At 36.2% G+C, this 27,659-nt stretch overlaps 2 protein-coding genes across 4 annotated transcripts in view; both read left to right on the forward strand.

Annotated features, from left to right (window-relative positions):
- The window catches only part of LOC144965823 (uncharacterized), a 390,278-nt gene that overhangs the window by 285,928 nt on the left and 76,691 nt on the right, over nt 1-27,659 (forward strand). For all 3 annotated transcript variants that reach the window (XM_078901578.1, XM_078901579.1, XM_078901577.1), the window contains one exon: nt 27,299-27,434. In XM_078901578.1, coding sequence (XP_078757704.1) covers nt 27,299-27,434 — 136 coding nt within the window. The remainder of the gene's footprint in view (nt 1-27,298; nt 27,435-27,659) is intronic.
- Nucleotides 15,626-25,437, forward strand: LOC144965824 (uncharacterized). The gene is made up of 5 exons (XM_078901581.1): nt 15,626-16,206; nt 16,619-16,705; nt 17,863-17,924; nt 18,741-18,957; nt 20,874-25,437. Exons 1-5 carry the CDS (start codon nt 16,143-16,145, stop codon nt 22,886-22,888), a joined length of 2,445 nt encoding a protein of 814 aa, XP_078757707.1. The 5' UTR covers nt 15,626-16,142; the 3' UTR covers nt 22,889-25,437.

The following is a 27,659-nucleotide window of genomic DNA, read 5'->3' on the forward strand; positions in this document are numbered from 1 at the left end:
AATCAAAACAGTTATTATATTTCAGTTTTGCCAGACTGACACAGCAGAGTAACCCTTTACAGGTGGTTTTAAGATTCAATCTAACCTGATATGGAAGTTTAATATTATTAAAAAGTGTAGTATCCGTGGCTCATGATTTATTTGTCTCGTCTCGTAACAAAAAAAGCGACGTGGCTCGTAGTCAATACCCAAAATGAATATCAAGTCCACTCCGGTGTCACGATGTGCCCTTGTTTAAGAAGATTTACTTACATTTAAGGCTATTTTTAGACGTTACTCCATTCGACTAAGGTTTGATGAATACCTTAAACGCGACTTGTACAATTTTAAATGAAAATTTCGTTCCTTAATGCATGCTATAAAATAGATAGGCATTGTGAAGCGCTTTCAGCACGGTGAATCCGCTGAATGCATTATATATGACCCATCATCTCAAATCAGTATTCTGAACGGATGAATTGAGCCCGACAACTGACTTTAAAATTGAAATGATAGGAAAAACTAAATGTTGAATGTTTGCAACTAAAGAAATTGTATATAATATCCACAGTAACGATAATCCCAAGTGTCATGTTACTGTGTAGAACGACCTTAAGTCTCAATGGGAAAGTAGCTTACGGCGACCATGAGTTTTATTTTTATTTTCAAACCTGTTGTTAGGCAATCTTGTGTTGACAACCCTTCGTGGTCGTCCAATGAAAAGTACTCTGCATTTTATATAAATCGCCAATTGCTATTCTTGATCGCAAAACGTCGGGTTAGTTGTGTGTTTAACTAATGGTCGTAAAATAGCAAGGCATAGCGCAGGTTACTGTGTTATGTGAATCGGACATTCATTCGGGTGACCAATAACGCATAGCATAGAGAAGGCCGATCTGTGTTATGTCAGTTCGATCAAAACAGTGACAATAAAAATCGTTAAACGGAGAAGGTCGATCTGTCCTCTGTGTACAAGTGCCAATAATATATAACATATAAGGCAAAACTGTGTTTTAAAAATTACCCAATTGCTGCACAGTCCTGTTCGGTGACATATAAAAAGAGACATGATATGGCCTAACATCACATCTCTATGATGAACGTGTAGGAGTAAAGGCTCTCTTCCAAACTTTGACCATGTGTCGGCTATGCCTGAAGTTAAATATTGATGAAATGCATTTAGGTAAAATACCTCATGTTCGTTCCGTCAGTTAAAAAATGCAAACATACAGAATTATACTATGTACAACTTTTAACTCTTATAGAAGGAATGAAATTGACGTCACTCGGCTCTTTGTTACTGTTTTAAGCCAGCCGTGAGTAGTTCTCACAAAATTGTATTAATCATACTATAAACGTTCAATGTTACACATTGTTATTTTGTGGTGGTACGTTATATTCGGCTGGCGAATGTTACGAGTGTTTTAGATAAACACAATGCATTAATATTATCCTAGAGGGACTTCAGTGAGCAATAACCACCTACATACAATACAACGAGCCGAATAAAGTCAACTTCATTCATTCTATAATGAGACATTGATTTGTAACCCACAATAGGTTCATTTTGCTTCCATGAACTTTCTAGCTAGCAACATCATCTCACTTCTCACGCTTAAAGGGTTAAAGAGATAACGTTAAGCATTTATTTTTCTTTAAATGATAATCGATTTCTTCCGTAATATAGGATTACTGGGTACTGAGTACTGGGTACTGTATAGGGTTATGGTATCCCATGTCGTGCAAACCGTTTATGTCTATTTATAGGTATGACTTCACGCTGTGTATCTGGCTATGTAATTTATAAAATGTTATCAGGACACGCAATATTTACGCAATATTTGCTTATATAAATAAATCTATATTGTAATTAGGACCTACGAATTTGGAAGTGGACTTTTACTGTGGTAGGAGATTAAGGTGGGTTGGGATTAAAATTTTTTTTTTTATTGTCACTTAAAAAAAAAATTCAAATAGTTATGACAGACCATATTGATGCTGTACGTTTATCCAACAAACTCACCACATTTCGCCAGCCGGAAATAACGTACCGACACACATAACTATGTTGAGCTATGACGTTTCGACTTGTAACCCAGGGAATGGTAGAGCTAATATATAGCCGAAAACTTCAACATAAAGAAAATATACAGGAGGACCAGTAGGATTATAGATAGTTCGAAGTTGACGTCACTCAGGTCTTTGTTATTGTTTTTTGCCAGCCATCTTTATGAGTTATTCTCACTAAACTGTATTAACCTGGCTATAAACGTTCATGGCAACACAGAGTTTTGTGTGTTGGTCCGTTATAATTCCGGATGGCAATGTTGTGCGCTTCTTAGCCTAGCGCATACTATCTATAGTGGGTATGAAACTTCGTTGAAAGGTTTCCCTCCAGATAATAAACACAACCGCTACGGCTGTACGCGGTGTCGTGTGCAGTCAAGAAAACTCAAGAAACTCTCTCTCCCTCCTCGTGTATCGCTTTTTTATAGATAGTTCGAAGATGACGTCAATCAGGTCTTTGTTATTGTTTTTTGCCATCCGTGTGTATGAGTAGTGCTCACTGAACTGTATTAACCAGACTATAAACGTTCATGGAAACACACAGTTTTGTGTGTTGATCCGTTATACTTCCGGATGGCAATGTTATGAGCTTCTTAGTCAAGCGAATACTATCTATAGATAGAATGCGCTTGGCCAAGGAGTTCACAACATTGCCACCCGGAAGTATAACGGACCAACACACAAACTCTGTGTAACCATGAACTTTTATAGTCTGGTTAATACAGTTTAGTGAGAACAACTCACAAACGCGGATGGCAAAAACAATAACAAAGGCCTGAGTGACGTCATCTATAGCGATGATTCGGACCCCCTGATTGGGTGGTCAGGGAGTTCATATAAACTAGCAACCTGGCCGAGGAGGGTTCCGTCAACTCCAGACTCGTTCGAGTTATGTCCTAGCAACCAGTATCAGGACATAACAGTAACCTTAAACTTTTATAGTGGGATTTGTACAATTTAGTGAGAACTACTCATAAAACTGACTGGCTAAAAATAATAACAAAAACATGAGCAACGTCAATTGGATTCAATAGTCTGATGTCACGTCGCTCAGCAACGGCGGCCATCTTGGTTCTAAACAAAGAAAATCATTACATTTTATTCTTCATGCTGGCTTGAACTTTTCTTTCCCTTTTCATATGCCTTGTGATCAGAATGTGTAAAAGTCAAAACATGATCAAATTTATGTATTTTTTTTCCTCTGGAAACGCTTTTATGCTCGCCGGAGAAATATTTCATACGGGCGTCCGCCATTGTTCCGATAGTTTAGAGCCAGTGTTACTAAGTTACCATGCGTCATTAGGAAGGAAGTGACGTTACGACTGTTGAAGACTATTGGATTCAATAGTCTGATGTCACGTCGCTCAGCAACGGCGGCCATCGTGGTTCTAAACAAAGGAAATCTGTACATTTTATCCTTCATGCTGGCTAGAACTTTTCATATGTCTTGTGCCCAGAATGTGTAAAAGTCAAAACATGATCACATTTATAATGTGTTTTTTTTCCCTCTGGATACGCTTTTATGCTCGTCGGAGAAATATTTCATAAGGGCGTCCGCCATTGTTCCGATAGTTTAGAGCCAGTTACTAAGTTACCATGCGTCAATACGAGGGAAGTGACGTTACGACTGTTGACGCATATTTTATTCTGCAAAAAACAATAACAAAGACCTGAGTGACATCATCTCCGAACTATCTATAGATAGTGTGCGCTTGGCTAAGAAGCTCACAACATTGCCATCCGGAAGTATAACCAACACACAAAACTATGTGTAATCTTAAACTGAGAATTTCTCATAAACGCGGATGGCAAAAAAAAAACAAACAAACAAAAACAATAACAAAGACCTGAGTGACGTCAACTTCATTCTATTAATACGTTTATAGTCTGATTGATACAATTTAGTGATATCTACTCATATAAATGGCTGGCTAAAAACAATAACAAAGACCTGAGTGGCGTCAATTTCATTCTATCTATACACTTTGATATTTGGTCAATGGCATTGTTTCAGATACGCTTTTTCAGATGTTTACGCTACATCAGTGCAGATTCCCTAATAATATGTTACTTGGATATTTTAAAACAACCAAGTTTAATGTGCGTTTCCGCCTACACTCAATTCAATACTCGAAACCGATAAACAGTGATATTTTACATAATTCCATACTTATTTCAGCAGCTGGAAAGAGTGGGGATTTGATGATCGAATTTCTGTTATTTTTTATTGAGTGAGTGGCTGGGAGTGGAGGTGGGGTTGGGAGCAGGAGAGGATGGCGAGATGGATGGGGTAATGCACTTATAGATAGAACAAAATTGACGTAACTCAGCTCTTTGTTATTATTCAGACTATAAATGTTTACGGTTACTCATTGTTTTGTGTTTTGGTATGTTTTGAGTTCGGCTGTTTTTAGATAAACGCAATGTATGCTGGGAAATCTGCTTCAGCAACCCTTTTTCACCCTGACCAAGAAACTTATCACAATACAAGACGACAACCACCAAAAGAAAACAAAACGTGAGTTGTATTCAAGAGTTCAAATAATAGGTTTTAAGGTAACGGAGGTAACGGGCCAACTCTGTAGTCTTGATTTGGACGTCATTTTTAGGTTTTTGAGCCGCCTACTAGTAGTCGTTAGTAGTGCTCAATGTAAAAAAAAAATTGAGCTTTTGTATACCGCAATATACACTAAATGTGCTCAAAGCGCTTTACAAGGAGTCCCTGGCCAACAGCAACATTTAACAATTTTTTCGGACAGATACAACGCTGTTAACGACTATGTACTCATTTTACACCTGAGTACGGTGAGAGAATATGAGTAAAGAGCCCTCTCCAAGGACTCAACTAGGTGCCGAGCCTGGGTGGGGTTCCTGACCTCCCATAGTGAGCAGAGAGGTACATACTGTGTCTTCTACTCCCCTATGTCTGTTTTCCAACTTGCTTTCTGTCTTTGTCTTGGAATGAGATTTGGCTGGGAGGGAAACAGTCAAATGCATAGTTATGGTTTTGGGAGATGATATTTTTTTCCCTTGTAAATCATCTCTCTGTTATGTTTTATTATGTTTGTTATTTTGAATGTATAATGTAAGCATTTGAGTTTATTCCTCTTTGTGGGGTCTTGTGCTGGTGATGGGTGAGACATTTAGGCGATCTCAAACAAAGTACACTGACAGTGTGCTCTTGGAATCTACATCTGTTCCCTATTTCAACCACTCTCCTTTGTCTTACTTTTCCTCAAGTCCTTTTAATTGTACATTTAGAATCTTTTCACTATCCAATTTTCTTCATTTTTTACTAAATGTGTTGCAAGCATCGTAAAACCCTTAAAAACAAACAAAACATATGCGCCGAGCGAGGCTCGAACCCAGGACCTTCCGATCCGAAAGCGAGTGCCATACCACTAGACCACATAGCCGCATGTAACAAATGATCCCGTTGGTTGAACTATTGATTACAACTCACAATTTGATTTCTTATGATGGTCATGGCCTTGTGTTCTGAGTATAGATAGTTCGAAGATGACGTCACTCAGGTCTTTGTTATTGTTTTTTTTGCCATCCGCGTTCATGAGTAATGCTCACTGAACTGTATTAACCTGACTATAAACATTCATGGACACACGCCGTTTTGTGGTATAACAGACCAACACACAAAACTTTGTGTATCCATGAACGTTTATAGTCAGGTTAATACAGTTCAGTGAGCATTACTCATAGACGCGGATGGCAAAGAACAATAACAAAGACCTGAGTGACGTCATCTTCGAACTATCTATAGATAGTATGCAGATGACGTCACTCAGGCCTTTGTTATTGTTGTTGCCATCCGCGTTTGTGAGTTGTTCTCACTAAACTGTATTTACCAGACTATAAAAGTTCATGGTTACACAGAGTTTGTGTGTTGGTCCGTTATACTTCCGGATGGCAATGTTGTGAACTCCTTGGCCAAGCGCATTCTATCTATACGAAGGTGCGGCCAACACACAACTATTGTCGATCAGTCAGAGCATAGCTTTCGTATAATGATAGCCTGACACTGTCCAAAACATTACGTAAATACAGGTCGAAGCCATTAAAAGAAATACAAACGTGAATTTTATTCACTAGTACAACCAAATGGAATAATTTGATTCCCCGAGCATTGCACTTTTATCTAAAAATGACGTCAAAATAAAATGAAGACAACGGTCATAGAGAGAGAGAGAGAGAGAGAGAGAGAGAGAGAGAGAGAGAGAGAGAGAGAGAAAGAAAGAAAGAAAGAATGAGTGAGAGAGAGAGAGAGGGAGGGGGGGGGGGTAAGTAAGTACTACTCTACGTCTACGCCTGTCGATCAGCGACATTAACGGATGTTATGAGTTTAAATAAAATATACTTCCAATATCAGCCCGCCAGATGAAGCGAGGAACATACAAAATTACACGTAACCTTAAACGTTTTTAATCTGACTGATATATCTTAGTGAGAACTAATCACCCAACTGGTGTCAATTACAAAGAGCTGAATGACGTCAATTTCTTTCCTTTGATGGTTCCTTGACTTCAATATTTTAGTGTCAGGACTGCAATAATCGGTGTTTGGAAATACCACCCCTATTTTCTTATAGAAATTATCGATAAAATTATTGATTTGTGAGGATTTTTTTTTCTAACTAAACGTTATTAATGGTGATGTGTAAAATAAATATTTAAAAAAAAATTATGTTGTTCTTCGGCACTCAGACCTTGCTGCAGTCAGTATCTCGTGTCGACAAAGAACACAAGTTGAAAGATAATTGTCTTTCGATGTTGTGCGCTTGATTAAGAAACTCACAACATTGCCATCCGGAAATATAACGGACCAATACACAAAACTATGTGTAACCTTGAAGTTTATAGTCTGGTTAATACAGATTAATGAGAATTACCCTTAAACATGGATGGCCAAAAAAAAAAAAAGAAAAAAAGAAAGACATGAGTCAACTTTTTTCTATCTATAGATAGTATGCGCTTAGTTAAGAAGCTCACAACATTGCCATCCGGAAGTATAACGGACCAACACACAAAACGGTGTGTATCCATGAACGCTTATAGTCGGGTTAATACAGTTAAGTGAGCATTATTCATAAACGCGGATGGCAAAAAACAATAACAAAGACCTGAGTGACGTCATCTGCATACTATCTATAGAAGATAATGATTCAAAATTCTGTCTAAATACAATCGCAAAAAAAAAACAACGTATAAATCTAGATAGCTATTATACGCTTGCTGTTCCTTTTATTTTATTTTAATTTTATAAGGCCTATTAGGTGATTGCGGTTATCACATATTCTGTCCTTTAGTTGTATTCAAAACAGTGACCGTCAGAGGGCAGCACACATGTAAACACTATTTTTTTGGTTGGAGGAAAGGGGGGGGGGGTCGATCGTCTTTAGGACTTAACAAAATCACAAAATTACCCAATTCATGAAAACAATAAGCCACAACACTGAGATATCAGCCCCGTTAAAAAGGTCTTTGTGTTTACTTTTTGTCTACCAATCAAGGAACTGAATTTTATAGATAATTCATTCACTGAAAAATTACTATTTCCCACAGATGTTCTTGTTTCATTATACAAGGCCTATAGTATCAACAATTAGGTCTCGATAGTTCAATAAGAATCGAATCCATTTAAGTCCTATTTGACATAATTTTCTTATATCCGGCGCTTGTACAACCTGGGGGCAGCTTACTTTTGGTCTGATTATAAACATAATAAAATTAATGATAATATTCAATACCAAAACGGATGAAGACGATGTAGAAATATTGAACCCATAGTATGGGTGTTGTCACAATTCATTCATAATATAATGTTACATATGAGAAAGACCGCACTATTTTTGTCGGTGTTTCGTATTATTTTGTTTTTACAACGCCAGTCTATAGTTTTGCTAAGAATAGTTATTGTCCTCGCATATCAAATTGAATTCTGGCTACATATATGATTCATTTCAATGAAAATGAATGATATTTATAGAAAGGATTTGGTTTTTATAAAACACCACCACAACCACGAAGACTTTCATTGCAAAGTTCAATGAAAATGGGAGCGATCTATATTCAGGTTTTTGTCCAACTAAGTCATCAATCACATGATTTGTTACTGTTCAACGATTGAATATTTCTTAACAAATGGAGACACGCTGCTTTGTTTATGAAAGTTGTAAACATACTCATGTGTCAAGCTGAACAAAGAGACCAATCGTGATTCTAGCTATTTCAAAAGTACTTTTCACTATGTGGGTCACTTTGAGTACACTTTTGCAATGTGACCAATGACTTCGAGCACATGGAAATGTGATATAGATCATCCCCATTTGATTTTGAACCTATTGATTTTTAAAATGAGAATTAGGTGTTAATTCTACTTATTGATGTTGAGTCCAGGAAGATTTGAATGGGCAAATCCCGATGTCCTCATATTATTTGCAGGTCTGATAACATGATCAAAATTATTGGCTTGGTTCAACATTTTTGTTATAAACTAGTTCATAATTATATTTTGTGATTGGTTGGGAGTATCTCCACTGCGGCATTGAGACCATAACAAAATTGGATTATCAGATTAGCCGAAAGAATACGTGGGTAAAACCCAAATGTTACCATATAGCAATAAAGTTATGAGGCATCTCTATTGTCATTTGTCAGAACATTGGGGTCCGGACATTATCCTTAGCATGCATCCGATTTTGCTTTAAAAAACACGATGTTGAAGTGTAATGATCTGTTGACTAGAATGATCATTCTTAAGATCAGATGGTTAAATTCCAGGTTAAATTTGTCACTCGTTGGTGTAAAGGAATGTGATAGTAAGCTGTTGACTGTAAAATCTAATGAACAAAATGAATATAACAGCTTAGTAAAAAATATAACACGAAACGTTTCGGACTCAAAACCCATCTTCATGCAATAACAAACACAATAAAAACACTAAACATCCCTACAGACGGTAGAGAAATATTTGGCACGTACTGTCCACAAAGTAAACCAGATAAGTATCACCGGTCTTGCGGTCTACTTGTTAAGCGTTGCTGTTGGCTTGGGACTCCTTATAAAGCGCTTGAATCGCGTTCAATAGATATTGCTCTTTATTTATTCTTGTTTTCCCCCCTTCTATTTCCCATCCTCGTAGAAGGTTCATACATTTATTCCGACACTCCAAATGAATACAAAAAGGAAAACTCTTTCCAAGTAAGGGAAAGAAATTGATTTTTTTCCCCGCCGGTATCCTTTAAAAAAATTTCATGAGCAAACTGCTTTCCTTTTATTTACCTGTCTCATTTCATAGCAAACGGATAACACATGACATTGTAACTCTTTTTTTTATTTATCTAATTCGTATGTTTATTTCTACACCAGATTGACGTGCTCGGTCTAATGTAATGTGGTTTAATGTAATTTTTAAAATGGAACGATTTGCCTTTAAAAAGCCATACTTTTCCCTTTTATCCGCCTTTCATTTTCATGAACAAACTACTTTATGTTTATTTTGCGGTTAAGTGGTCTTGCCATATAACACTAGCCTTCCAAAGGTCCAGGGTTCAAATCATCCTCTGCGCGGCGCAGAGTTGATTCATTGGATAAGGCTCTTTATTCACATTCTCTCAGCCCACCCGGGTGTAAATGAGTACCTGTCTGTTAACGGCGTTGTCTCTGTAATATCCCCTGTCACGCGTCATGCCTCGTCTTCCATATTAAGCGTTGCTGCTGGTTATGAACCCCTTGTAATGCGCTTTGAGCATGTTCAGTGGATATTGTACTAGATGATCAAGTATTTCTCTCTCACTATGCGGAACTCGGATAATCTCTGGTTTAACTCTCTCCTTTCTGAACCTTTTCAGGATTTTTCCAAAATTTCATAGCTATTCAACACAAAACTTGATTTTAACTCAGAAGCAAAAATAACATATACTATACTTAATTTAGTGCAGAAAAACACTCTTTACAAAATAGCATCAGGTTCTTATGGCTATAACAAAGATTATTCTTCAAATGTGATTTACAAAGTTTGACGATGTTCCTGTAGTTGGTAAGGAGAGGGCAAACAAGCGACATTAAATCTCAACTTTCCTTATCGAATTAATGGTATGTCTATTTAACTTAAGAGCAACACCAGATTGCCACAGTGGGCCATTCATTCTATAGTTGTGTAAAGAAAACTGAAAGCAAGTATACAGTCCTTCAGAGCCTTTAGATCCATAGAGCCGGGATTCATCATGGTTCCTTTAACTTGAAACGAAAATATTAATTGCTTGTTAGCATTTAGATAAGACGCTAGTCTATCATATTTTTTCCTGCTAGATCTAATAGTATAGACAGCTACCGAGACACTCGTGGGTGGTCAAAAGTGTGTGGGTGTGTGTGTGGAGGGGGGGGGGTCATAAAAGATCTCTATTTACACAAAATCGATCTCAGTGTCTTTGTATGTGAGGGGAGTGCTCTAACAACAGATTTTTAGGGACCATAAAAGAAAAATTAAACATCTTCCCAAAAATGAAGAGCAATAATATTATTAATTTGCTCCTTTGTCCGTCTTTCACTTTCATAGATAAACAAACTATTTTGCTTTTATTGCCCGTCTCAATACACCTAAATTATCGGATTACACTCTGGTTTCACAAATGACCTTATGGCAAAAAATATTAAAGCAAGAATTCATTGGCATTTTTATTAAAATATATTTTAATCACTATGTCCAAGAAGAACAAAGGGACGTATTTTTAGGGTATTATCGGGATAATTTATAATACCTTTCCATGTGCTCGAGGTCATTGGTCACAATGCAAAGTGTGCTCAAAATAACCCAAATAGTGAAAAGTGGTCAAAGATTGAATAATATCCAACGTCATAATTGGTCATTAAAGAAAAATTATGGCTCATTGGTATGTTTACAACTTTCATAAACAAAGAAGCGTGTTTACATTTATTGAAAAATGTTCAATTGTCGTACTGCAACAAATCATGTGATCGATGACTAGGTTGGACGAAAACATGAATATAGATCGCTCGCATTAAATTGAGTCTTTGTGCAGCTATAATATGGTTATGGCTATATGGCTATATGGTTGCGTTATGACACTCGCCTTTTATACAGGAAGGTTCAGGGTTTGAGCACTGCTCTGAGCAGCATAGTTGAGTCCTTGGAAAAGGCTCTTAACATATAACTCTCACGGTGCTCGGGTGTAAAATGAGTATTTGGCCATTAACATGGTTGGCTCTGTCCGAACATGTGTAATGTCTCGTCCTACATGTTAAGTGTCGCTGTTGGCTATTAGTTTAGTGGATATTGCGCTTTGTTTTTTGGGGGGTTTTTCTCTCCCATATCTTGACCTTCGTGTTATGAATGAATTAACCAGTAGATTTTTAACAAGCAAAACATGGAAATTGTGACACACCCTCACACGTGCTCGGACAAACATAGTTGCTTGTTTATAAACAGAAACGTGAATGAAATTGACCAATCATTGATCATTGTTATTGTCTTTATACCACCAAATGGGTGACTAGTTATCACACGATTTTATCGATCAGATAATAAACGTTTAAATTTACACATAGTTTTCTGTGTTAGTTTTAATGATGAAGCGGTTGAACAGTGGATATTTTATTTAAACACATACCATCGATAGTAAAATCTGTGTAGTTTGCTGTGTATACCAATCACTGCCATTGTTTACAGTATGACGATTGTCCGAGAGGCGTTGTTATCTACGTGTCTATACTACATGAGAACATTTCAATTTCAAAACCGTATCGATTGTGTAGAGCATAAAGAATATATTATTTGTCATAGTGCTGAGTGTCGTTAAAGAGTTAAATGACGTCGTCAAATCTACTTATTTTGTTTTGTACCTGTCTGCGAAGGGAAAAAAGACGCCTCTGGTAAAATATATTTAAATTTTGAAGTGGCAGAAAGAATACGCCGAGTCACCATGACACCCCATTAACTACCTTTTACAATGTAATAAAAATAGATAAAATGCGCTTGGCTAAGAAGCTCACAGCATTGCCATACGGAAGTATAACGGACCGAGACACAAAACTATGTCAATAATAAAGACCCGAGTGACGTCAACTTCATACCATCTATAATAGTTTCGCGTGGGTTTGTTTTTTATTGTTGTTGTTGTAAGAATGACAATTAAGTTAAACTTGTTTTTGTTTTTTTGTTTTTCCTCCAAATAAAAAGAAAAGTCAAGTTCGTTGTTTTCTGTTTTGCAGACTCCGTGCGTAGCCATCATTTACTTTTTAGCCTGACACAAAAACCCACAAAGACGCATATTTTGAATTTTGACGTCATTTTTAGGTTTATGGCCCGCCTTGTGAGTTGTCGTTAGTAGTGCTCAAGGAAACAAATGATCCCATTGGTTGACTGTTGAATACAACTCACGATTTCTTGTCCTTTGACGTCATTTGTTGGTCAGTGTCAGGCTATGAGTTAACGAATGCCATGCTCGGTATCAGGTCAACGTCTTCGTTCTATTTACTGAGAGTTCATGAAGACGACGGTCAGGTTGGGTTAGGTCGGTTTGGCCTGGCACTGACAAAGAAATGACATCAAAAGACAAGTCTTTGGCCACAAAAGTAAACAAATCGTGAGTTGTATTCAATAGGTCAACCAATGGAATCACTTGTTTCCTTAAGCACTACTAACGACAATTCACTAGACGGTGCAAAAAACAAAAAATGACGTCAAACTACAAGTCCTTGATGCTTCTAGTGTCAGGCTATGTTAACCACGGCTACGGTCGGACTCGACTTCAGAGGTCTCATGCATAACACGGCCTTCACTTTCTTCAAATTTTCTAATCATTCCCAGATATAGATAGTATGCGTTTGGAAACTCACAGCATTGCCATCGGGAAGTATAATGGACCAACACACAAAACTGTGTATCCATGAACGTTTATAGTCGGGTTAATACAGTTTAGTGAGCATTCCTCATTAACGCGGATGGCAAAAAACAATAACAAAGACATGAGTGACGTCAACTTCGTTCTATCTATAAGGATAGCTGCAAACTTGTTCGTACGGTTAATTTCTATTGAATGATTGAGTAAAGCAACATAACATAAATAATTTATTAGAAAAGAGTTTTTGACATATCGGTCGGACGATGTTACGACGATAAGCGTAATTGTTTATTTTCAACAGCTGCCAATATTTTGATACATAAGACACATTCTAACGAAAGTGAGTTGTCGATAACGCAGGTTTCTTGGCAATTAGATATTCATTCTTTGCAAGATGAAGAAAATATAAAAAAATATAAATACCAATTAAAAATATATATAAATGAAATAAGATTTTAAAAAATAAAAACAAAATAAAATTACTTCCTTTTGATGAATGATTACAAAATAACGCGTTTTTGTTTAAAACACGTTTCTTTATCTAGACTATGCAAAAGATTTCTTTTTGTTAAATGTAACACAGGGAATGTGTGGCAACGTGAGTGATAGGGCTCAAGTCTCTTGTTTAACGGGGGAAGAAATGAGATACCGACTGCTCGGGGGGGTCGGACCTGGGTCCCCCAGTTAGAAAGACATGTCAACCAGTAGACGGTCTTGTCATTGTGTATTGATTTAGTTTCTAAACGAAAGTTTCATAATTATGACTCTAGTTTTCGTCGGTTGCCTCTAAATCATGATTGATGCTTTGCGTTTTGGTAAAATACTGACAACATTCTCCAGCAAATTTAATCAAAAGAACACAAAAAATTATGTGTAACCCACTAACAAGCTGTCTAAAAATAATGACAAAGAGCTGTGTGACGTCAAACTTCGTTCCTTCTATAATCATGTTTTGAGATTATTTATAGATGTGACATACTGTCATGAAACAGCTTTTTTGAGGGCTGAATCGTACCCCTAATAAAAGCGAGTTTAGAATTAAAATGATCATAAAAATGAACTTTGACCTTTTTGCAATGGAAGAAATTGGATTTATTGTTAACAGTAACGAAGAGAAATTAACCAGTTAACTGCCGTGCCCGAGAAAGATTTAAAGCGTATTTAAAAATCTCACCAGAAAACTCGTCCTTCAAATATCGAATGAGATAATTAATGACCCTCATCTTGGCAAAAACTTTTAAACCAGGGACCTTCACCAAGTCATCATCATCATCATCATCATCATCATCATCATCATCATCATCATTATCATCATCATCATCATCATCATCATCATCATCATCATCATCATCATCATCAACATCGTCGTCGTCGTCGTCGTCACCTTCATCATGGCTTACCCTCCTGGACGTGGCCTCCGCAACTGCCAACCAAATCAAGCGCCTGTGCTGCGCCATCCTTCCACATTCAGCTTATTCATCCATCGCTGATGTTTTGTGACCATATTCTTCTGGTATCCTCTCCCTCTTTTAGCCTCCACAATGTCCTCAAGAGTGTTATGTCTCTTGATATGCCAAATTAAAAAAAAGAAAATGTTAGTTTCTTGTTGTTCATATACAACATTATCATCTAATTCATTGTCATGTTCGTCTCCTCTTTCTTTTCTTTATTCCTCTCCACTGCCTCCTCCTCCTCCTCCTCCTCCTCCTCCTCCTCCTCCTCCTCCAAGCTACAGCACACTATTTAACAAAGAATCCTTAGCATTTGTCTCTTTCCTCCAAGACCCTTTCAAAACTTAAGGGGCCCTTAGTCTCCAATACATCCCGTAAAGACCTCATATTCGTACAGTTGACGGAAACACAAAACCGGATGTGGGGTCCTTTTGATACTCCGAGGTTGCACTGCCTTTGCTTAATGGCATATTTAGGCTGTCTTTAATGTAATGATAGTCTCACAGCTAGGGAGATTATCTCGTGATGCCAAAAGATAATATTGATGTTATACGTTTAAGTATAATCTTTGACAATGCACATCTGATGACAAATACTATTACACGAAGATATGTTTAACCGTAAACGTTTATAGTATTATAGTATTTTCCTTATATATAAATATATATATAAATATATATATATATATATATATATATATATATATATATATGTATTAATACCGGATAGGGAGACTTTTGGTACCCCTATTAGTTCATTTTACAGTACTTTACCAATAGGGAGACCAAAATCCGGTCCCCCTATTGATTTGACCTCTAGCACATTCACTTTTCTATTTTTAGTTTAAGGTTGTCAACCCAACCGTCAAGGATATATAATTGTAAATCATAGTATTGAAGTTATTTGTTAAACACCACAGTAAGAAGAGTTATGCCTAAATTTTCACGTTGGTCAATAAGGTGACCGCCTGAAAAAAGTACAATAGGGGTACCAGTGTTTTCATCGATATATTTCAATAGTGAGGCAATATATCTTTCCGAAATTTTCTCTAAAATTCTAGAGCATTATATGGATTTTTATAGTAATGAAAACCTAATATAAAATTGTGTGAAAGTTGATGAACTGAGGAATGAACAAGATATACGAATTATAATCTATTTTTAGAAACAGATTTATCGAATCTTGGTCCGGATTCTTATCTTGGTGACAAGAGACAAGCAAACATAGTAACTCTTTTTTTCGTGAAACGTATGTTTAGTCAATTTCGCGCATAAAGAGGCACTCGGCACTCACTCACTCTGCAAGTCGGTAGTAGGTGGTTATCAGTTATCAGCTCGGCCTTTAGTTCTTAGTCAAACGCTTCATCAAACCCATTATTGAGTAGCATGTTGATGCCTGATGCCAGTTGAAGCCATCTCGACGTCGTGAAATGGAGCATCTTCTGTCATAGCAGTAGAATCGTCAGATGCCGCATTTAAATCCTCCATTCCAGGCGTTGCTGTTGCCATATCGATCTTCGAAATGATTTGGTCTAGACGTCAAGTTGACCCGTTCTATGTCTGAAGAGATTTTAAAGTGCAATACCTAACATTATAACTTGATCTACAAAAGAGTCTTTTTAAATGAACCGCTGTGTTTCTATATTTTTCAAGAACCAAGGATATCTGATAACCACTGACTACTGACTTACAAAGAGAGTGGCCGACGGACGTCCTCTCTATAGCCGCAAGTATTTTTTCGTCACTTGCTGAGTTCCAAACTAGACGTCTATGGCATCGTGGGGTAAATTGATGCTGGAGGCATCATTGAAGAGACACCGAGATAATTATAATGGTAAGTTATTGGCCATTCTTATTACATCACAGTTGATTTAAGATTTTCAATAGGGTAGACATCACACACCGATTGATGATTGTCACTTGTCAGTCAGTCATTTGGAAGTGGAGTCAGATAATTCGGGAACTTCTGTAGACTGTAGATTCACACTAGTGAGTAAGATCTGTCGTTTACTACTAATACTACTACTACTACCACTACTACTTTTAGTTTTAGCGCTATCCAACTCAACACTTCTCGTGTTTATTTTATTTTGGCAAAACTAGAATGGATTTTTGAAAAGAATATAAAATAATTTAAACTTAAACCTGTCTTTGCATCTTGCTTTATGCATACAGTATGCCATATCACAGCCATCACAAAATCATAGTTTAATGTTGAGAATATGCTATTTCTTTTGTAACTTCAGATCAGAGAGATTTGAGCTTTAAAAATCCTGAAAAATGTCTTGCTGTCAATCCAGACAACCCTTTTGATGTGATCTATGATGTTAATGGTAAGAATGTAATTTGATGAGGAAATGAATAACATTTAGGTACACATAGTTTGCTTTTTTTTTTTTTTTTTGAGTCATGATGTGTAATACTATTACAGTCCACTCCGGATAATTGCAACTCATTTAATCGCAACTTTCGGTTAATCACAATATTTCCTAAGCAATGGAAATAATTCTATATAAAAGTCACTGGTTAATTGCAACAAACTTCGGTTTTTTAAAAAGTGGTAAATTCAAGAAATCAAACAGTATATCATGATTAAATTTCATCATGGATGAAATCGTGACAGGTTGAAGAATCGAGAGTGAGCAGGATTTAATGCTACAGTAGTGTGTCACCACTCTGTTAGAGTCGAAAGAGGGCGGGGCTCTGCAGTATGGGTTTGTGACGTCATCGGTGGCCATTAAATAGAAGAGGGGTGGGGCTGGTCATAATCTTGACAACAGGTTATAAATGACAGTTATAAAGAGAGACTGAGCGATATCCTTTGTTTTAGGATTAACAACTGTGCATTGTGACCAATGAGTTTGGTGAGAGCTTATTGTCTCTCATTAAGGCTAATCTCTTTAACTCTGACAAATGTTGAATTGTTGAGAAAAAAGATTGAAACTTCTTCCAATCTGAATAAGATATCGGCTTGCTTCATAGCTGCTTTTGGTTGACAAATCTACACGGGGCTGCCATATGGTTTTTGTTTCAATCAAATTGCTCTATATGTGGTTGACTAAGAATATTATTTACTGGTTTGAGTTGACAATAAATGTGTAAAATGTTGAAATAGTGGACAGGAAACTGAATTTCGGTTAATCCCAACATTTTCGATGATCCCAAGGTATTGCGATTATCCTAAGTGGACTGTACCTGAATCTTGAACGAAAAACTATCATATGGATATGATTATAGACAGATTGGTTTCTGGAATTATATTTCCGTCCTCCCTTGCCAACTCTGACGTTCTTGAAATTTAAAAGAAAATAGCCAGAAGGTTTCGGACTTAATTTTCTTTTTTTTCCAAAGGACAATAGTCATAAGGTAAATAATTTTTAAAAAATCCTTTTAAAGCATAAGATGGCATGATTTTTTGTTTAAGAGTTTAGAGAAAAACTTGCACATGATGGTCTTCAGCTTTTTTTTGTTGTTTTTATTTTCTATATAGACTCCAACTCAGAGCCTGAAAGTGATGCAGAACAAAGTTCCATATCACATGATTCATTTGTGGTAAGTATGTACATTAAAATAAAATCATAACATTTGTATAGCGTTTATCCACAGTTGGCACCATGCTCAAAATGCTTCACATCACCATATTTTGTGGTGGACAAAACACATTTGCCACAAAAGATGAGACCTGCAGTCTGTTAGGCGCAATACAATATTTCAGGACAAGGACAACACTGTTTTACACCAGTGAGATCTCCTAGTTTTTTGTTGTTAAAAATTTTTCTTTGCAGTGGACTTCGCCAACAATAACACTATTTTAAACCTTCCTCGTTATATTTTGAAGTGATATTCATTGATGAGCCATTCACATTTGAAGTCGTTTGTTTTTTATTTGACAAAATGTGAAAATGATGCGTTTCCAGGAAAAATTAAAATAGCTTCTGTTGGGATTATACTTTTGATCTCGCATTTTGTCCAAATTCTCTTGCATCGTAATGTTTATCAACTTTTTTTGTTAACTATATTGCAGTTGCAAGGTTAGGAAGTTCATATTGTTGCAATGACAACCGTTTATATGTCCAGAATCGTAGTGATATAAAAAATTGTTTTGTAGTTGTTGGTCCTGGTGTAGGATTTAAAGAGTTGGTTAAAAACGGTTTACTGAAACCCTGGTTGGTGTATCTATATTTATCCAAGCACAGTTGAACATATTAAATACTTAGACAATATGTCTGCCTTTCTCAACTCTTTTTTATTATACTTGCATTATTAACCAGCTAATTGTTTAGTTGGATTATTAAACAATGGCTCTTCGTGTTTATTGTCAACATGAATAAATTGATTGATCTGTCATCTTTTCCACAAAATATACAGGGTCCCGATTTTGTTGCTGACTCCGAGTCTGATTCCTCTACGTACTCTGTGAGGTACCCAATGCTGAGTACATCATTGTCTCTGGAACCTAGTGCTCATTCCCCAACTCAGTCAGAGCCTCATCCACAACTATCACAGACTGAACCTCGTTGCCAGTCTGGGACCCAGGTTCAACCCGAATGCTATACACTTGCAAACCAACGTGTTACGTGCAATGGTGAGTCATTTTTTTGTCATTCTTCTCCTTTGATATTTGTGGGATCAATTTTAATTTACCCATTCCTTTTAAAAGAAAACTTCCACCCCCTCCATGGTGCTGCATTTGTGTTATTGCATTTTTTTCTGTTTTGGCAGTGCTGCGTCGCAAAATACGCTACCATTTACATAACAAGCACAAATCCAAATTTGATAGGGTGGACATCTTAGAATCTGAAACCCCAATGTGTGAGTGATATCAGTGAAACCAGCCATAAAAATGTTCATGTTTATTTTATTGGGGTTTTTTTTGTCTGTGATAGACTTAAATTGCTTGTATTGTAAGTGTTAAAATGTTTTTTTTTGTTACAACCCATCTATATATTAAAACTGTTTCTTTGTATTTCTATGATGCTTAAGGCTTTTTTTCACAGACCAGCTGGAAACTTAACGAGAATCAGAGTAGATAACATTTTTATTAATCTTGCAACCTAAACAGTATATGATGATTGGGAGCATTTAAAGAAAAGCACATTTTCTTTTTAATTTGTCGGTACTAAAATTATACTTTGATAATGTCTGCTGTGCTACAAACCCTTTTGACTTCCAGGTTCAATATTTTTCTTTATTCTAAAATTCTTGGGTGTCCTTTCAATGACAACTGAGATCATTAAAATTCAGCTCACAACATGATGTGTGTAGATTTGATGAAAACATATGTTCGAGTTGAGAAGCAGTGTTCACGAACTTGCTGATCGTTTTTACTAGCATTTATTTTCCTAACTTACCTGTGTCAATTAACAAAGGCAAGACTCAAATATTTTCTATCTGAACAGTGTGTTTGTTATTGAAATATTTCCGGCATATACATGTCATATTTCATTCCCACAAAATATAAATCAGGATTAAGTTGTCTGGGCATCAGCATCGTTCAGGCAGTTGGGGGGAAGTCTTTAAGGAATTAATGAAGCCGATGCTCAACCGGTCTGGAGGACGTTTGATTGATGTCGGCTGTTTGTTCTGCCAGCCGGTGATGTTTTCTCACTCCCTCAATGACAAAGAAAGTCATTGTTATGACTATGAACTATAGTCTATTATTACTTTTGTTACTATATTAATTGTTACTTATTGCCGCTACTGTTATTATTATTATTATTATTATTATTATTATTATTATTATTATTATTATTATTATTATTATTATTATTATTATTATTTTTAGATATTGCCTTCATTGCATTCTATTACTATTATTGATATAATTAATTTCTGATTGTTGTAAATAATTTATGTGAATTGAATTTTGTCGATTGGCCAAGGGCCTACAATAAACTTAAATGAAATGTTAGTCTTTGGATAGGACTTGGGTCTATTCTTGATTGCTTTTCCGCCTGGGTCGAGTGAAGCATTTGGAGTAAATTTTGTTGCTCAACGTAAAAAACATGACGCTTACCATTCCGCTGATACTGATCCCTCCAAGGGGTGGTTGGGGAAAAACCTAAAATTCTTTTGACATTCTGTCTGATTTTTCGCTGAAACAACAAAGGACAATCTATGTATTCAGATGAGACTTCAATGTGTTACTATTCCGATTTATGTTCATATTTTGATTATAATGAAGAGGGAACCCTGAACCCAGTGAAGTGGGTGGATTGATCTATTTATTTCTATTTCAAAACAAAAATATGGCGTCTTTTCACTGGATTTGTTATGTGGCAGAGGTCTCCACAAATCTAACATACCTCTTCCAAAGGAATAGATGGTAGAAAAGTATATAACAAGAAGGAATTATGACAGTTACTTGTCCAGGCCTTAAATATTTGGAATGCTATTCCTCTCTATCGCTGTCATGTAGCTGATGTGCATACGATCTGTCTATTGATTTATTTTCATAGTTCATAGCATGATGTGCTTTATTTTCTTCTTTTTTTTTTCCAGAGAAATACAAAAAGCCAAGGAGACCCTGTCCATACTGTGGACAGTTGCAAACAAAACTCTCAAGGCATTTGATGAGGAAACACAAAGATGAGACAGAAGTTACAGAGGCCATGAAACAGCCTGTAAAGGAAAGGGATAGAACAATGGAGAATCTCAAGAAAAAGGGCATTTTTTATTCAAACACTAGAAACAATTCAATAGTTATGCGTGAGAGAGCACAAGGGTCACATGAAGTTGTTATGTGTGCTGGCTGTAAGGGGTTTTACTCTGGACGAAGGGTTTATGAACACAAAAAGAAATGTAGTACTGAGCATGCTCTGTGTACTGGGGTTGTAAAATTTTATCCCGTGGCTCCCAATGCAAGTAAAGAAATAAAGGAGAATATTCTTGACAAATTTCGGAATGATGAAGTGGGAAATTTGTGTCGATCAGACAAAGCTATAGTATTGTTAGGAACAAAATTGTGGAGTAAAAGTTCAAAGAAGGAGAGAAAAGTTATAATGAGTGATTTACGCATCTTAGGAAATTTGATTTTAAAAACTAGGAAGAGAACAAATCAACCTTCTTTCTCTGGAGAGGACGTGGTGAAGCGTTGTAACTTTAATGAAATATCGCAAACCATTTCTGAAATGACTTTGAAAGAGGATGGGACATTGAAAGCAGGCTTGAAGCTTTCAATTGGATTTATATTGAAAAAGTTAATTAATTTCTTAAAAGGGGAATATATAATGCAAAACAAAATGGAAGAATCCGCAGAGATAGATTTGTTCAAAGCTGTCCTGGATTATAATTGGGATAGTATTTTTTTTACAGCCAGAGTTCAATGTGAAGCAAAGAGAACAAATTTGAGAAAACCCAAAGAGATGCCATTAGAGAATGATATAAAGAAGCTACGGCAATTTATTACTGAAGAGATGGTCCGTATTTGTGAGGATGATTATCAATTATTTGATTCACATATGTTTGTTAGGCTTCGCAATGTCATCGTAGCTAGGCTTACAATGTTTAATGCGAGGAGAGGCGGAGAACCCGCAAGGATGTTGTTAAAAGACTGGAATGATGCAGATTCAGGTGTATGGGTTGATCCCCAGCTTGTACAACATGTCACTGATCCTCTGGAAAAAGCGTTACTTGAGAAGTATAAGCTGGCCTATCAGTCTGGAAAGGGAAGCAAGATGTTGGTCCCTGTGTTGATACCCAATGACACAATTCAGCCTTTAAGGAAACTTGCACAGGAGCGTAAAGCTGTTGATATTTCAGACAACCCATTTCTTTTTCCAAATACAGGAATATCCAAAGATCATGTAAGTGGTTACATTGCCATCAAATATGTCACTTCCTTAGTAAAGGATTTAGAGAAACCCCAGTTGTTAATAGCTGATAAATTCAGGCACCGAGCTTCGACATTATTTGCCTTACTTGATGTCCCACAACACGAGAGAGATGTCTTCTATCGACATATGGGACACAGTGAATCAATCAATCAAAACATTTATCAGTGTCCACTTGCAATACGAGAAATAACAGAAGTTGGTCATTTTTTGGGTCAAATTGATAACTCAGCATCGGTCACTGGGGAAGGAAATTGTAACATTGAAACAAATGACTTTGTAGTGAATAGAGACTCAAATGCAAATTTTGGAACATCCATAGTAACAGCTGCAAATCAAGAAGAAATATTTGATGGTGAAGCAGGAGTGCCAAATCAGCTTACGTGTTCTTCAAAACAAACTGAACCCAAGAGGAATTCAAGCAAAAATCGGAGATACATGTCATGGTCAGATGAGGATACAGATAGAGTCAAGTCATATTTTAAAAACTTTGTCGAAGATGTTTCAGCACATGGTTCAAGGGGATCATTACCTAGAAAGTCTGAAATTATTCTGTTCTTAAAACACCACAGGGTATTTTCACAAAAAGGAATCCCTGAAGGTACACTAATTAGTTTGGTGAAGACAAAGATTTTTAATGAAAGAAATAAATATAGAAGGGAAAGAGCGTTTCAATCGGTGTAATGACAATCATGAATTTGATTTGTATTACATTCATTGTATTGTATAGTGTTATTGACATATTTTGGGGGTTTACAAAAACGTTTTATCTTTATATAGTACAATCTGTTCATCATTGCAATATCCTTTTTTATATTATATGAACATTCATTTGCTCAGCTTGAGAGACAAATGCTTTGTAGAACCATAGCTGTCAACCGTTCTGTTAAAAACGGATTTGTTCCGTATTTGACTTCCTGAGTCAGTAAGTGCTTATTTTTAGTTCAAAATCCGTATTTTGTAATTTTTGACTAATTTGTGGTAAAAAAGCCATGTGAGCCTAATGAATTATTATTATTGATCCATTATTATTACTATTACTACTACTACTATTGTTGTTATTATTATTATCATTATTATTGGTGTCCAGTGAGAGCATAATCTCCATTTGTGTAGCTCTTTAATTTGAATTATGCCTCTATCATAAATGATTTTCAACAATTAAAAAAGTTCCATTCGTTTATATGACGCCTGTATTTTACTCAAACCTTTCATAATGTATTGGAGATTTGCATAGGATATGGATGTTAGCCTCGATATACTTTGAATATTCTAAGACAGTATTGATACTTTCACTATTTGTTACAAATATCATTTTAATTAAGAATAAAATTAAATCCACCTTTTTGATTGGAAGGTATTCAATAAGAAAATCAATTGCTTATATTGATTAAAGATGACAATGATTTTTTCCCTTTATTAATTTATGAAATATATAAATTTAATCCCTTTAAAAACATCTTCATCTGATTTTAATTTTTTTTTTTTTCAAGCAAGCTTTTGTAACGGTTTAGGTTCAAGAAAAATAAGTATACTCCATTTTTAGGTGTGTTTATCTTGTCAAAGTAAAGAAGTAGGAATTCTCTAATATTTAGAGGTGCATTTTACTATAACTACTATTATAGTATACTACTTACAGACCATTATGTTGCATGAAAGAAAACATATATGCAATCGTCTACTTTTTATCTGAACTCACCTAATTTTTACCCCAAAACGCCCTCTCAAGTGATGTACCAGGTTGGTAGTTATGCATTTCTAACCATCTTAAGTTATTTCATTTATTTTACAATTGTGCTTCTTGTGTATTGGTCCTTATCAAAGTTGAGGCAGTTGAATTCTTTCTTTATATTGTCCGTTCTGAATTTTGATCTCATTGTGGAAAGCTCCCATAGCGGGCAGGGAGGTACACACTGTGTCTTCTATCCCCTTATATCTGTTTTCCAACATGCTTTCAGTCTTTGTCTTGGAATGAGATTACTTGTTTTTTTCCTGGCCCTCGCCGGAGTCCTAGCTGGGAGGGAAGCAGTCAAATGCATATTTATTGTTTTGGGAGATGATATTTTTTTCCTTGTAAATCATCTCTCTGTTATGTATTATTACTATATTTGTTATTTTTTAATGTATAATGTAAGCATTTGAGTGTGTTCCTCTTTGTTGGATTTTGTTCTTGTGTCCGGATAAGACTTATAGGTGATCTCAAACTAAGTACATTGGTGATACGCTCTTGGAATCTACATCTGATCCCTATTTGTTCCCAGTTCCCCTATGTCTTACTTTCTCTTGGATGCTTCAACTGTAATTCTAGAACTTTTTACTATCCAATTTTCTTCCTTTTTACTGGCGCTGATATAACCTAAATGTGTTGCAAGCGCCGTAAAACCCTTAAAAAGAAAACAACAATCATTGTGGAAAGTGTCATTTTAACGATTCAAATGTGCTGGTACTAAACCCGATAATTGAGCAACATTTGGACTAGCCTCTGTCATCTCAAACTTGTTAGTGTTAGTAATAGTAATTAAAAAGGCTGACTTTTATATGTTGCGATTCGATGAAGGGGGGGGGGGGGGGGGGGGCTTCGGCACACATCGTCCCTCATCCCGGGCCAAATGAGCGTTCCTTATTTTATTTTTGAAAAGTTGGCAGCTATGTAGAACTATCTGAAAGAATCAGATATGGCAGAATAAAAAGTCTTTCTACTAACCCTAACTTAATTGGCCAATGTAGCTTTATGTTCAGCATTTTCTAGATACCTAATGTAAAATTTCACTATTCTTTTTATGATAATTTTAAGAGTTGCAATCTTTAGAGGCGACTGTCAAGAAATGACACCTCTGTGCATTTAATTTCATTCTTTCTTTATCCCCTCATCCTTAATCAGAATAATAATAATTAATAATGAAAAAAAATGCAGCAACGACAGCTTAGAACGGCATAAAGTGCTTAAGAATTATTTTTTTTTGCATTAAACTTTATTCAAACGATTTTCAACACTTTTGCTTCACAGTTTATGCTTTTTAACAAATGCAATTAAGCAACTTACCAGCAACAACATATTGGTTTGTTATCATTTGAGGGTTTTATCAGTAAAACTGTTTCTATCCTTTTATGTTGCACTGTACACATAGCAAACTTCATGCTTTTATTTGGTGACCAAAGACTTATGTGATACAGTGGATGAATGTTTGTGATGGCTTTTGGAACTGAAATAAACCTGCAATATGATTTGTAGACTTCTATCGTTATGTATCATTTTTCGGTCAAATGTAAATGTAATTTTACACGAGCTTGATGTATCATAAAACCCACAATGAGCTCAACGTGCAGCTGGTAGTACATTTATATGGACACGAACAGAACAACGTTGTTACAATTCAGTAACGTACTCCAATTAACACAAGTGAGACTGTAAATGAGACTTTTACAATGACTCTGCATCGCCACAAATATAGATTCGAACCCTGGCAACTCGGGCGTCAGACGAACTGTCTACCACGAAACCAAAGCAAGCATTGTGCAAGTTAAAGTGAATGAGATGTTGATTGAAGCCGTTCATTGTGTCCATCAGATCTGCTGTCCTATCCATCCAACTCCATTCACTGGGTGGGGTTCCCGACTTCCCATAATGGGCAGGGACGTACTCGTTGCGTCTTCTATCCCCCTATGTCTGTTTTCCAACTTGTTTTCTGTCTTTGTCTCGGGATGGGATTACTTGGTTTTGTCCAGGACCTGGCTGGGAGGGAAACAGTCAAATGTATAGTTCGAGTTTTGGGAGATTATATTTTTCCCTTGTAAATCATCTGTCTGTTATGCTCTTTATTGTTTTGTTTACATATTATTTATGCTTTGTAAACATTTGAGTGTATCCCTCTTTGTTGGGACCTGTGCTTGTGTCTGAATGAGACGTTTAGGTTATCTCAAACTAAGTACTTTGATAGTGGGCTCTTGGAATCTACTGTTTCCTATTTGAAACAAATCCCCTTTGCCTTACTTTTTCTTGGGTGCTCTAATTGTAGTTCCAGAACTTTTTACTATCCCATTTTCTTCCTTTTTACTGGCGCTGATATGACCTTAATGTGTTGCAAGCGCCGTAAAACCCTTAAAAACAAAACAAAACAAACCAAGTCCATTCAGTGGTATACAACAACAACAAATAAACTCCTCTGCCTGGTCCCTTCTATCTCTGATCTTAACCTGGGTCGTCAGGTTTCTAAAGGGGTCGGGGACTGCAAAAACAATGGCGCACGGAGCAACTGGGAATATTTTTTGCCGTGTTTGAGTCCCAGGTTATTTCCCTGAGCGCCCCTTCTGAGGGATGGACCTTCCCAGGAGTTAGTAAATGCGTTGCTCGGCCACTTCACTCTACGCACACTGGGACTGGGATAAGCTTCGACACTATGGCCATGAAGCTCTTAATCTTAAGGACTTACTTTATTTTAGACAATTTGGTGGTAGCTCACTTGAAAATGCACTCTTAGGTATACACATATATAAACATATACTGGGCTCCCTAAAAGGGTTTTTTAATGTGGTCTCCCTAAAAACATGTTTTTACCAAATGTCTCCTTAAAGCTACAGAAACACTTAGTAAAACATTAGGGGGACCGAGTAATTTTCTATATACCATTGTGATCATCAAGCATCAGAATTGTGTTCATAAATCATTGTAGGGAATCAAACTATACTCATTTGAACAAAGATTGAACAGTTTAATCAATTTGAACAAGACATATGCTTGGTCCTCCAATTGGTGCATTTCACAGTGGTCACCTTAATAGTGGATTGATACTTATATATATATATATATATATATATATATATATATATATATATATATATATATATATAAATTGGATCACTCACTTATATGTGGCCAAAACGTATTTTTTCTGTGGCTTTCGTCCACGTCATCAGTTATATATATTATATTACGAAGATTAACACACAAACTGGTTAACTTCGCTCAATTTGTTTTGTTTTCCCCAGACTAAACGCTAATCTGTTAAATTCCCCCCTGTGTGTTTTGTTTTCCCCCGCCAATACGAAGAGCAGTACTTCAACCTCTTAATTTCTCTATATATTCCCTTTCCTCAGACATCATGAAGAGCAACACGCGAACCTGTTAAATTCCCTATGGATGGTCGCAATCACCTTTCTCTCCATCGGATACGGAGACATAGTGCCTAATACTTACTGTGGGAGGGGAATCGCCATTTGTGTTGGAGTCATGGTAAGTCATTTAGCATATTAGGTTACAGTGAATGTAAAAAACAAACCAGTCGGATGGTGAAAAGGTTTGAACCGAGATATTTCCAAGTTTAGTTAGAAGGTAAATTTTTATCCAAAATGAGTTCTTGTCATAAATGGTTAAATCAACACTTTTTGTACATCTTCCGGAAATATAAAAGGTTAATTTCACTTCTAAATATTTTTTACAGCAAGTCAAGTTGAAAAA

Source organism: Berghia stephanieae, chromosome 2, assembly GCF_034508935.2.
Source record: "Berghia stephanieae isolate SIO BIC M18660-M18661 chromosome 2, UCSD_Bste_1.3, whole genome shotgun sequence".
Taxonomy (NCBI): domain Eukaryota; kingdom Metazoa; phylum Mollusca; class Gastropoda; order Nudibranchia; family Aeolidiidae; genus Berghia; species Berghia stephanieae.

What these genes read in the sequence shown, in the direction of transcription:
- LOC144965824 (XM_078901581.1), top strand. Translation starts at nt 16,143, where the DNA reads ATGGCATCGTGGGGTAAATTGATGCTGGAGGCATCATTGAAGAGACAC. An exon ending in TATCACATGATTCATTTGTG is followed by an intron (nt 17,925 to 18,740) that starts GTAAGTATGTAC and finishes CAAAATATACAG; the next exon opens with GGTCCCGATTTTGTTGCTGA. An exon ending in CCAACGTGTTACGTGCAATG is followed by an intron (nt 18,958 to 20,873) that starts GTGAGTCATTTT and finishes TTTTTTTTCCAG; the next exon opens with AGAAATACAAAAAGCCAAGG.